Below are 12,699 nucleotides of genomic sequence, written 5' to 3'. Positions count from 1 at the left end.
TACTAGTTTTTAAATCCCATGTTCTTTTTTAAGCAAAACTCATGACTTTTGGATGACTAGCAAAGCCTGTAGGATGCTTGATACTGGGAACACTTCACATTGAAATAATTTCCAACAGATAATAGCCATGATGAAGTCAGCTGTAGATAGTCATGACATGATGCTAAAGATGATTTATAACTTAAATTTTCTTCCTTTCTCTTTCACAGTTGCTCTGTTTGAAGCCTGCACTGTAAAGTTTCCATTCAGAAGCCAAAACTAACATTAGTCCCTCCCTTTAAAGGGCAGAGGGTAAAAATGTGCAGGACTCAAATGAGCTTAATAGAAAACTAACCGTCACCAGTAAAACAACAGGAAGTGCTTAGATCAGGAGACGTCAGTTGTTGTTGGAGGTCACTGAGCAGAGAACCCCATTTAACACCCAACAGTCTCCAGAAGGCTCGACCCAGCCAGTAAAGACTCACTTAATGTCACCATCGAAGTTATATAACAATAGAAATAACTTAAGAAGAAAGCTCCACCCGTTCTGCTCAGCCCGGCAATGTGAAAAGTTCACAAGGAAAAAAGTAATTCTCATTGTGAACACAGTAGAACTTGATAGCAGCACTTTTAATTATTCCTGGCACCTCTGCGCTCCCAGCTGGGGACACCATACTGCTGATAAAAGGGATTGTGCTGGGGCCAACCCGACACCAGGAGCAAGGCGTCCAATTAGCTAACCAACTCCCTCTCCCCTCTTCTTTTAACAACAAAGAAGGGGAAAAAATCCCACCAAAAGCACCAACAAACCCCTTAATTTGTAGTCAAACTGCAATCAGAATTGTTTACTGGAGAATGTAATGCCAGACTATCCTGAAGCACGAGCGTGGTCGAAGAGGCATGGGGAATCCTCACATTGTTGTGGTTTTAGATAGCTCCAGCCACAAGGACTAGTGGGTTTTCTGCTCCCTAGGGCCCAAGTGGGCAAGAAAAGAGCTTTGTATACCTTGGGGAAAATGTAACGGGACCCTGGCTAAAGAAATTTTGACTAATTGGGACTGGGCTAAATTCAAGGAGAATGGCATAGTGTAGGCTTTTGACCGAAGGTTGGTCCTGGAGCCTGCAGGTAATTCGCCTCTACATCACCTGCCCCATGCTGGGGAGCTGCACGCTCTCACTGAAGCAAAGGATGGGTTTGCTCTCAAAGCTGATGGCATTGACCACATGCCTGACTGCTCTGTACCCAGAGGAGGATGCATGAGACCATTCTCCCTGCTACTGCCAAGGGAGCTTGATGCCGTCTACATCCACGCTGCTACAGTGAGCACCTCACTGTTGGAGACGGGTGCCCTGGGATTGCTTAGGACGAAAAGCAGTGCCATAGAACTATGAAGTTCATATTTCCATAGAACTAAGAAGTTCATATTTCAAGTGCATGCACAAATTCACTTGTGTAAAAGGTTCTTCACCTCAAGAACTTCTACACTCTCTAGAGGAATGGACTGCATTTAATTCAAAGCTAGTTTTATATCCGCAAATTACTACTGTTTTAATACTTATTACTAGCTGTGATGAATGCTTCTTTTCCTCTTTGACTCTGGGAGATGTCAATTATTTTCCATTTCCTACAACTATCCCGTAAGACAGCAAGCTTCAAGCTATAAAAACATCAACAGCGACAGAGGACTTTCTGAGGACAAAGAGCTGGGGCATTCGGTGGGATGTGAGGAGGGCAGGGAGTGACCCAGGGGAGCCAGGTTAATCAGTGGGTGGCAGGAATAGCACTGCAAAGGACCAAAAGGTCCAAATGGCTAGGACTGAATAGCAAACAAGGCAAAGTGTGTGCATTTTTGATGAAGTGGCCACAAAATCAACTGCAAATGAAACCTTTCAAAAAGCACAGAGATGCAACTGGCGTGTGCATTTCATCCTGTCACAATCTTTACAGAGTGGCACAACTAAGAACATTTCACAAAGTATTCAGAATCATTAGCAGCTAAAGACTCCCAGCCTTTATATGGGAAAACAAACAAACAAACAAAAAAAACCAACTATCACACCTTAAAAATCAAATATATGCCAATATAAAATATTTTCACATTTGAAACCAAACAGTAAATTACTTAAAAGTGACTTCTTAGGAAAGTTTTGCTCATTCTCCACAGCTAATGTCAATACTATTTGTGTGGGCTTTGCATATTTGTGACCTGAAGGCCAACACACATGATTACAGAGCAGTCCATCTGTCCTGTTGCTTTATAAACAGCAAAACTGACACCATACAACAGACCACTGATGTCTCTTGCAAGTAATCGCTTGTAGAGAAATTTTCAATATGACTCTCTGGAAGTTCCTTTGCTACCAACTCAAGCTCTGATGCAACAAAGCATTGAAGGGCACAGAGACTGCTTAACTGATACCTTGTGCTTAGATCTAAGAACAAGTATGCTACCATGCAGGCATGTACTTAAACATTTGCTCTTGTGCTCTTACGATTCTGGTCCTCAGTGGCTGTTTGCTCAAGGAACACAGTTAAAACATTGGTATTAAATTCCCAGCATTGCCAAGCTCAAGTTTCAAAAACCCAAATTGTGAATCCCCAGATTCTGAATCTTTGGGAAAGAATACTTGCTACGTGGCCTATTTTTTTTTTCCAGTGTGTTGGAAATCTTTTCAAGTTCTTCCCCCTTTGCTGGAAAGCAGCTGATAATGCTCCCTTTTTAACAAGATTTTTGTTCACAAGTTTTTTTTTTCTCCAAGAAATTAATGCTTCTGTGAAAATCAAAATGCTCTGGAAAGAAAAGTTTTAGTTTCAAATAAGTTACATTACTGTCAATTTGCAAGAAAAATCTATTAATAAGATCTAGAAATGAAGCTTTGAAATTTTCAGAATGTTTTTCCTTTTGGAATGGCATTAAAAATATTTTTACATTATTCTTTCTTTAATAGGACTTTTGAACAGAAACAAAACATTACAGCTGACCTGAAATCAGATATTTTTCCAAACTGCATTTGTGAGAACTAATTTCATCCCACGTGGGGGAAAAAATATGGAATATGAAACATCATATTTAATTTTCAACCTGCCTTCATATAGGAGAAACTCTCATACTTCACAACGTACAAAATCAGATATTAAATTGTTACAGTCTTCCAACTTGAGTTCTGAAACAGTTATTAGATCTGCCAAAGATAAAAGCTTAAATCAATAAGAACGTAAAAAAGTAATCTCAGATGTTGAGAGTTAATTCTCTGTCTGAATCAGGTTAAATGCCTCCCCAAAACAGATAGTCTACAATAAGAAGAGTGTAAAAAGGGGTACAGTCCCAAGTGAGGGCTTTGCCTTGTGCATTCTTCACTGGCCTGGCTGGCTCCTTATGTCACTCACTTGTCCAAATATCTCTAATTTACTTATGAGATTCTCTTCCCTTCTTCCTCATTTGAATGCTTCTGATTTTCCTGAGCTGTTAAATACAACACACAGCACTGCCAGACAGCAATGTTTGGTGGGCAAAAGCCAGACCTGAGGACAGCAGCTGTTTAGATGATGACTTTTGATGGCTCCTCTTTCACCTCCCAGCAGCACCGTTACCAACACATTGTTGGCTTTACTTTCTTACAGAAGTCCTTCAAATCTCACGTGTGTCTGTGACCCCGACTTCCATCTCAAGGAAGAAAGAAAAAATGAAACAAAAACTTCTCGCTAAGATCAACATTCACAGTCACCGAAGAGGCCACTGCTCCAGTTCTGCCAGTAGTTCACCCCATTAGACCTCACAACTTATCTGCAAACTTCTCCTTTTTGGGGTTCTTTTTTTTTTTTTTTTGAAGACCAACATGCATGCTAGTTAAGATAAAATTTGTGTGTACAGCCAAAAGACTGGAGTAAAATATTCACTTTTCCCCAAATTAATTCTGATCCTGGAAGCAATGAATATTTCTGTAACAAATGTGCATGTATTTTTATTTTAATAAAAAACACAATAAATCTTTCCAATGCTAGAACTTTTTTTTTTTTTTTTTTTTTTTTTTTTTGACATTGCAGACAGCAGTCTCTGTAGCACTCTGCGAAGAACTCTGAGTGCTGTAGTGGTTTCGGGCTATCTTCGCAATCCTGTTCTAATTTAATAAGATTAATGACAGAAAATTAGTCAAGACAAGCGTTTGCCTGTTTCGTTTACCCTGCTGTAGTTCAAATTATAGGCGGGAAGTGTTTCCCCCAAGTACTACTTAATTAGTAATAAGTAGCAGGGAAAGTAAAAGAAAAAAAAAGTGTAATCCTTACAGGGGGAAAATATTTGTAGCTCTGAGGCTTTCCTGTTAGTACAAAGGGCTGGATTTGAATGATTCAGAGGATTATATAAATATAATTTCAAATTTCTCCCTCGAAAAAGAAGTGTTAGAGGGTAAAAACGTACAGTGTACAGAAACCTCTGTGTACATTTCACAGTCAATTTCAGAGGGGAATCAGTCAGTCTTATTGCAGCTGTACGTTTCATTACTTACAAAAATGTAGTAAAGTTTCTCTGTCTTTCATTTTGGCAAGAAGATATAGTCCTGACGTGCTAATGACTAGCTTTGACAGAGTATTATGTTATCTTTTTGGAAAGACTTTTTAGGCTGCCCTGGAAGTTCAGCTGTAGAAGTTAATGTGAATTGTTTGGAAGAAAAAAAAAAAAAAAACTTTAAAAAATATATTTTTACTTGGTTGGTGGGGCAGTCAGGATTGCTTTTCTTCCCATTTTCTATTGCAATATCAAGATGTGACAGCTAAGATGCTGTTACATTTGCGACATTTCCTGCTAAAGCACAAAGTAGGGTTGGTAAGTCCCTGCACATGTGCCCAGTGTTTGCAGGTGTGTGATGAGCTCTGTCAATTGCTGCTTGCCCCTACATCTTTTCTGGGCATTTTCTCCATCATTCTGTTGATTTTGAAAGGTGTACTGTACTGCCATACTGGGAAGCTGTGCCATCACTTACAAAAGTGGAAAAAACTGCTGGAAATTTCCCAGATAAATTTTTGGGATTACAAAAGTTCCTAACGCTTGCAAAAAAAGCAACAACCCCAAGAGATCACATCCAAACTTTCAGGATGGGAGATAGAAGGAAAGCAGCCATTCTTGCATGAACTCATTTAGCAACTCTGGTGCAATGTCCTTAGGTGCCTCGTCATAAATTGTAAAGAAACAAATCAATGGGACTCGCCAGTGGGGTCCCACAACACTAAAGGGGAGGATTTTGCTGCCAGGTTACTCCCTGAAGAAGATATATCCAAATGGGAGGAGGTGGGAGTAGAAAGCCCTTGGGGATTTCAAGGAATGTGAAAGGTTACCAGCTGCCCAGCCAAGAAGACAGTGAGGGTAAGGAGTGTGTAAAGCATGGGCCAGGCCGACATCTACAAAAATTATGGAGGTTCTTAACGAAACTTTCCAAATCCTTAAAAATGCTCTACATCTAACACAACTTGAAAGATGACCGATGGCTGTAGGATGGTAGTAGGTCAGTTGTGACACTACTCCCATCCAAGGAGCAGGGGAAATAAACAGCCTGAAGTGTCACCTCAGCTGTACAAATATGTACAGCTATTTACACAACACCCATAAATGGCTTAAGAAGTTAATAACATATTTACAGTGAAGAAAATTTTCAAAAGAACCATGATGATTACCAGCCTAAGCCCTGTTTCTAAAGTGGTTTGGAGATTCAGGCTCCTAAAAATCCATGACACTAGATGTCATGCAAATTCCTATACAATTTTTGAAAATTACTTTTTTTTTTAATTAAAAAAAATGTGAATATGCCTTTGCACACACAGAATACCTGCCCTACCTCATCAGCTGGAGTAATACTCTAAAGTTTCCCCCAGAGTGAAACTTAAGAGTGATTGATTCAGTACAAACACTGAATGCACTAATCACCACCATGAATGATACACAGTCCACCACATGAAAACATATATGAGTAAAAAAAAATTTAAAAGAGACAAAAAAAAATGTGTATTTGGACCAACTAAATCTAAAATAAGCGTTTAGGTTCCTGTCTATAACCAAAGCTATTCATAAATACTTTCACTTGCATTTGGGTAATTGTTGTTCTTTTCTTCTGTTTTTGTCAAGAGTTTAATTTACTCTCTGAAAAGTACATGTTGATTTGTAAGCCTTGGGACACCCTGAGATTTCTTTGGCTAATACCAGAGCAGGGAGCTTAATTTTGAGCTAACAGTTAAATGTATTGATGTCAAAAGAAACTGCAGTGATGAGAACATCTGCAAAAAAAGGCATTCAGCTAGACACTGACCGATACATCTTGGTTTCTAATTTTATGTAATAAAAACAAAAACAAAAACAAACAAACAAACAAACAAAAAACAAACAACAACAACAACAAAAAAAAAACACAAACCACCACCACCAAATATTCATTCTTCCTTTTGCAAATAACACTGGATAGGGAAAAAAGTTCTTGATATCACAAGAATTCTTATTTATATGGAACAAGTGAATCTGCAACATATCAATTTCAATGCTTATTAGGAAGAATTAGATTATAAACATGAGAAGCAAAAGTATAGAAAAAGGGGAAAAAGAAGAAAGGGAAAGCATACTAGAGCTCCTGCTCCCTCCCTTTTGCCCTGTCCTACCTCACTACTGTTAAGGCATATGGGAGAATGAGTGATCATAAAGGGACATCTCACAGTGAAGAGATGTTAAAAATATGGAGAGAAACTTATTCCCAAAATTGAGCATTTGGGCTAGAAATTCTATTTATATAGTCTCTCTTTCCTGCTATCATTTTTTTTTCTGGAAGTTGATGCCAAAAATTGAAACCAGACTAAAAACTCATTGAGGAGAAAATGTTATTACCTCCCCAGCCACCCACTGTCTGTTCAAATAATATTGTATATATCTGTGCACTTCTGCATATTTATTGAATTTGTCAAGTTTTTGTTCCCAAGTAAAACTTATTGGCCCTGTCAAAAGTTCACCAGCTGCACAAGTGACTTTGATGGCCTGAGGAACAGCCCTGGCGCTAGCGTCATGGAAGAGCCTGTGGCTTTCCTCTCCCTTTTCCAGCTGAGATCGGTATGTTGATGCATGGGGCCCAGAGAAGATACAGAAGGAGGGAAATTGAAAAAATAATAAACAATAAAAATATAAATTACGGAAAGCGCTCACCAAGCCATCCTGGTTTTATTATATGGCCTTGAGAAGGAATTCTGTATTTTCAATCAAACTATGTGGAATATGCATTGTAAACATTCTGCACCCACTGCTCAACATTTTTATGGCTTGGTAGGAGAAGAGCTAGCAGGAACGCAGGGTGAGTTGCTACATAATCCTTGTGGAATGGCTGATGGGCTGTCATGTGGAAAGAACAGGGTTGGCAGGTGTCATTTCTTGAGACCGCAGAGGATGGGAGCAGAACTGTGGGGATATCTGGGATCTGGGGGCACAAAATGCAGAATTGGGCAGAAAACCCCATTTGCAGTAGGGTAATGAAAAGCACCCTGTTACTAACATCTTTGAACAGGCATCTGCCCCCAAGATGGGAGAACAGCAAATGAAGTTTTGGAATCAAAAATGAAGATGTACCCTCCTACAACTTTCCCTTAGGTACTGGATATATTCACTGTGGCAGTCATTTATGTCCTGAAACCCTCACGCTACAGAACAGAAAGTGAGGGAAAAAAAAAAAAAAGAGGAGTACAGAGAAACAGTGCTCTGTAACACAGCAAATGCAAAAGGCTAGAAGTGTTCAACCTGTGGCTACTGTCTCACATTCATACTTACACAATGGTTTTCCCAATGTGCTTAAATGACTTCTCCACAAATTCACGGACGCTGTGGACCTCCCCAGTGGCTATGACAAAGTCCTCTGGCTCATCCGTTTGCAGCATCAGCCACATGGCCTGCGGGAAGACAAACAAAGTCAGATTCAGTGCATATGTAAGTGGCCTCTCTGGTACATGATATTATATTGCTGCATTTTAGATTTGGAGATAACACATACACACACACCCCTAGCTAGGGAAGTTAGCACTTTCCTAACATGGTGGCTATTAACCAGTTCAGTGCAACTTTGACAAGAGTTCAATTATTGCTTATTATGGAAAACAATGCTGTATTTGATATTCAATTTGTTTCACAGCAGGGATTTCTGCAGGGGAGACTTCAATATGTTTACTTTTGAACACTGAGACTTGGTTTAGCCCTCAAAAGCATGGATTCACTTACTTAAACACTGCATGAATTGACATAGATACGGGAAAGTAAACAGCATTTTGTAACGTTTCCATCCAGAGCACTATTGTCTGTTTGTCATAGAATGATGGCAAACACTAAATCATGAAAATATAGGTCCTTTTGGTTCTTTCTTCTGTCATGTTTGTCTTGGCTAAATAGGGATTTTAATTATGAACACGTAATTTAAACATAACTAAGAATAGTTAATGGTGTATTTGACCAAATTTATCTTTTTTTTTTTTTTTTTTCCTGCTGAATATGCACTGAATATTACGTATTACAACACTGCAGCAGAAACTTTTTCTTTTGACACAAGAACACAGAAAATACTGGTAGAAAAGTGCGACACCCATTAACATTTCTCTTTCAGAGAACCATTTGGGCAGCAGTGACAAAGATCACAACAGGTTTTGAAGCACAACTTGATGGGACTACCAACATTTTTGCATTTCGGGGGGGCACGCTAACTTCCCACAGCAGTATCTTTCAGAGTCCCTCCCCACAAACACAGGGACAGATGAGCACCATTATTTAGGTGACCAGCTAAATCAACAAGAAAGCAGGAAAGCAGATGAAAATAGAGGTGCACAAAGACACGTGTGACTTGTTTGAGGTATCACGGCAGGTACGTTTCAGTTTTATGCTGCCTAAGACACTGCTCTAGCCACTAGAATACTGCCTAGGAGCTATAGGTGGACAGAATAATTATTACTTTAGATCAATCAAAATGATGTAAACACTTAATTTCCTTTAGAAAGGAAAAGGGAATACCTGTACAGTATGATCCTCATTTAATAAATAACCAGAAAAGGAAAACAAAATAATTCAACTTTCTCTCCATATGGTAAAAAGGACTGTCATCTTCTCACAGTGTAATCCACAGCACTATTTGCATTGACCTTTTCACATCAGCCTTAAAGAAAACAACTTTAGTAGGTCCCTTGATGGTAGTGGATACTCTGCAAATCAGATTAATAAAAGCTTTGGGACAGCTCAGTTTCTCTTGGTACATACCACCTGAAATACTCAGTTCCCCCCACCCCCCTTCTTAATAAATCAGTGTCCAGCATAGCAAGGCAATGCATTCTGCTTAAATGGTTCTATTTGCAAGTCATTTTTCTTCCCGGTTATTATTTTATGCATCTTCCAAAGTTTTGACAAGATTTTATTAACATGTTCCTTTTGAACCTTTTTGCTTCTTGAACGTGCATGGCAAGCTGGGTTTTGGGCAACTGCTGTGTAAGTCCTTGACATTAATTGTGCTTTAGGGATACGACCTGCTGGGCAGGACAATGGCAGCAACTTTATTTTTCCTTTCCAGGGTTGAACATCCTAGCCAATGACGCAGAAATATCCAACTGGCTGATGAAACTCCTCTTGTGGGGAGGAGATGTCTTAACTCGTATCTCTTGTATTAGCTTTCTTGGAACATTGGCATTTCCCTGCTGATTTGAGAGGTCGCGGTAAATTGCCAAAGCCTGTTTCTTCATGACTGGACAAACTTGCAGGATTCTCAGTGGTAACAACCTCATGGGAAGGTAAAATTTTAAATAAGTAATTGATAGTTCTGGTTCTCCTAACCTAATCCCTTATTTCACAGACCATTTTACATTAAGCAGCCCTGAAAACAAGAAGCCTCCTCACATGCAAAGGCACTATTTGAGTGAAAAAGGATTTCCAGGATTAGACAACCAGTCAGTCAGTCAACAATTATAGTGGTTCTCCTCCTGACTTTAGTGGATATTTGCTGTACCTAATGAATCCGAGGTCTGCCCCCGTTTTTGTTGGAATTGCACGCAGCACAGCTGGCAGAGATGTAATGACCAAACCTCATTTATTGGTAAAAATACCCCTGCCTCAGATGCCACGTAGGTTAACCTAATATGCTATATTAGCACAAGGATCTGCTATCCACTATGCACTTCTGTAAAGCAGTATTAATATGCCTAAGTAAAATCAGGATCAGACTTACGATATTTTTTGTCATCCTTCCACTTTTAAACACCTCAATATTGGGACTCATTGACATAATCTTAGTGCAGGCTCTTATGCTGAGACTTTCTACAATCCAGTGATTATTTCAAATATTTCTACACTGATTTTGTCTATTAATATAAAAGTGTTGTAACATCATCCTTCTTTACTTTAAAAACATGTATTGCATTGAAGGTGACAGCTACAAAATACTAACAGAAAACAGCTTTTAACAATTGGCCCCAACAGGTTTTACATGTTTGGATGTACCGACTCCTGTCTACCATTTCAAAGAGCAAGCAATCACTGTTCTAGAAATACAACTTTAACTACAGTAAATTTCTAGAGGACCAGCTTAGCAACAGCCAAACAGTGCAGATACAGTTGCTAAAAGCAATTTTTGCTTCAACTCCTACCAGGAAAGAATGTTTAGATTAATGATTACTTGAGAATCTATTGCTGCTGGTTCTTTTATTTTTTCTGGCATTCACAATTGTTGGAACTTACAATTATCTCAATCAAATCAGGTATGAACAAAATCAACATGCTTAAAATTACAAACAATGTAAGCGATAGTTCTGTTTTGCTTTGAGAAAGGTGACCAAATGCTCTCGCTTTGAATGGGTCTGCACGAACAGCCCGTAAAAGAATGCAAAGGCAAGCCAGAGGATAGAAAATTTTTGACCACACTCCACATTCGGATCTTCATTTCCACAGGTAGAGCCTGTGGAACCAATGTGAAAACTATGTGCACGCGGTAGCTACACGCTTTCCCTACAGTAAGTGCCAGGAATGTGCTTCCCCCCCCATTCAGACTAATAAAGGCCCTTGACCTATCAATTCCTAGGCATTTCCTCCAAGAGTTCATATTGTACCAGACTCCAGGCTGAGAACGAGAGGAAAGGGGGAGATACAGCTCCAGGTTTATTTGTCATTACTGAATGGCTTACTGGTTTTAACAGAGGGGAAAAGCTTTGTTTAAATTTCCACTGAAAGTAATTAATGGTTATTGACTGGTAAATGAAGAACAGGTGACACTCTGAATTAGAAGATAAATGATCTCATGTTCTAGCGTGATAATGGGTTAGTAATTGCTACAGAGCCCCAGCCTAGTGCGTCCCATCATAATGCTAGATCATGTCCAGAACACAAAGGCCTCTGTGTGAGAGGTATTCAGCCGTTCACCTCCTGATACAGCTGCGGAGTGATTTGGTCCATTTATTCTCTGATGGACTGCACGACTGAGGCAAAAGTTCACCCATTCTCACCTTCCTGTTCACATGCTGAACCACATGACCCATGACATGGCTGAACTGGGATAAAAACATTGCCCAGCTTCGGCTGGGCTATCTTTTAACCGTCATCAGGTCGTACATATTTCAGGAATTCTTGCAGTGCAATGGAGAATCATGGATTTTCCTATCCTTCTCTGTAAAGGCTGTTGTGGATGGGCTGACAGCAAGTCAAGAAATTACTCCTGCCACCCGCTCCCTAATTTTTAGCTTGATCCTGTTAACAAAACGCGAGCAAATGCTGAAAAGGAGGAGAAAAGTACTATGGAAACAATTCAGTCTTCATCTCTCTTAAAATAACACTGCTCCTTTAATGGCAAATGTAACAAAACATATTTTTCATATTTGAACTCTTTTTGGCTCTAGTCTAGTGACTCACAAAGTCTAAAGGCAATACTATGTCATTTACATTTAAAGACAGAAACCTAACTGGAGAGAGATACGTAGCAAGTCTAGCAAGCGGACACACTTTTATGATTATGTGGACTAGGATATCTATTCTGCATGCCTGAACTACAGCTTCTGCCAAAATCTTTCCTCTTTCATCTTTCCCTCTTCTGTATATAAACCCCTGCCAGCATTAAGCACCATTTTCAAGCAACGTATCCAAAACACGAACCAGTCTTTTCCCTGCCCAAATTTCTTAGCTTACACAGCATTTGCACCTGGGCTAGAAAAGGGGAAAACCCAATGTGGACTAATACAGACCCCCTATAGATACATTCTGTGCATGCCACTGCCATTATGGTTGTGATGTGTCTGCTTGTCTTGAGCATCTGGAGTATGTTGAAGCTGTGTTTCACCATTAACTTCCAGTCCAGCATCGCAGTGAGAAAACATTTATTAACTGGGCTGTCATCCATGGATAACAAAGACTCGATAGCTGAGGTTATGTTTAACTCTATTTGATACTTTTCCTTCACTGTCCACTCTAATACTGTATATTGTTAAAATGGGATCAGTAATCAGATATCTGTATTTAAGAGAAAAAACAAATATGAATCCAACTTTCTGAGGTTTTAAAGCACAACCGATGATTTCTGCTCTAGAAATAAAAGTTGAATTTTCAAGAGAATGAGTAAAGCTTTTTCTTATGTCTCATCTGATGCCAGACCCAAAACAGATATGACTGAATGTGATACACATTTGGAGACTCACAATGTGATAAATGGAAAATATTCCTGTTGGTAGTATTACTATTGCCTCACACT

At 39.3% G+C, this 12,699-nt stretch overlaps 1 protein-coding gene across 1 annotated transcript in view; it reads right to left on the bottom strand.

Moving 5' to 3' along the window:
- GMDS (GDP-mannose 4,6-dehydratase) overlaps positions 1 to 12,699 on the bottom strand; it is a 403,977-nt gene that overhangs the window by 72,960 nt on the left and 318,318 nt on the right. The window contains exon 8 of the mRNA XM_032182378.1: positions 7,770 to 7,888. Coding sequence (XP_032038269.1) covers positions 7,770 to 7,888 — 119 coding nt within the window. The remainder of the gene's footprint in view (positions 1 to 7,769; positions 7,889 to 12,699) is intronic.

This window comes from Aythya fuligula, chromosome 2, assembly GCF_009819795.1.
Source record: "Aythya fuligula isolate bAytFul2 chromosome 2, bAytFul2.pri, whole genome shotgun sequence".
NCBI lineage: Eukaryota > Metazoa > Chordata > Aves > Anseriformes > Anatidae > Aythya > Aythya fuligula.
Note: the sequence above shows the minus strand (reverse complement) of the source record. Positions and strands in the feature narration are given on the sequence as shown.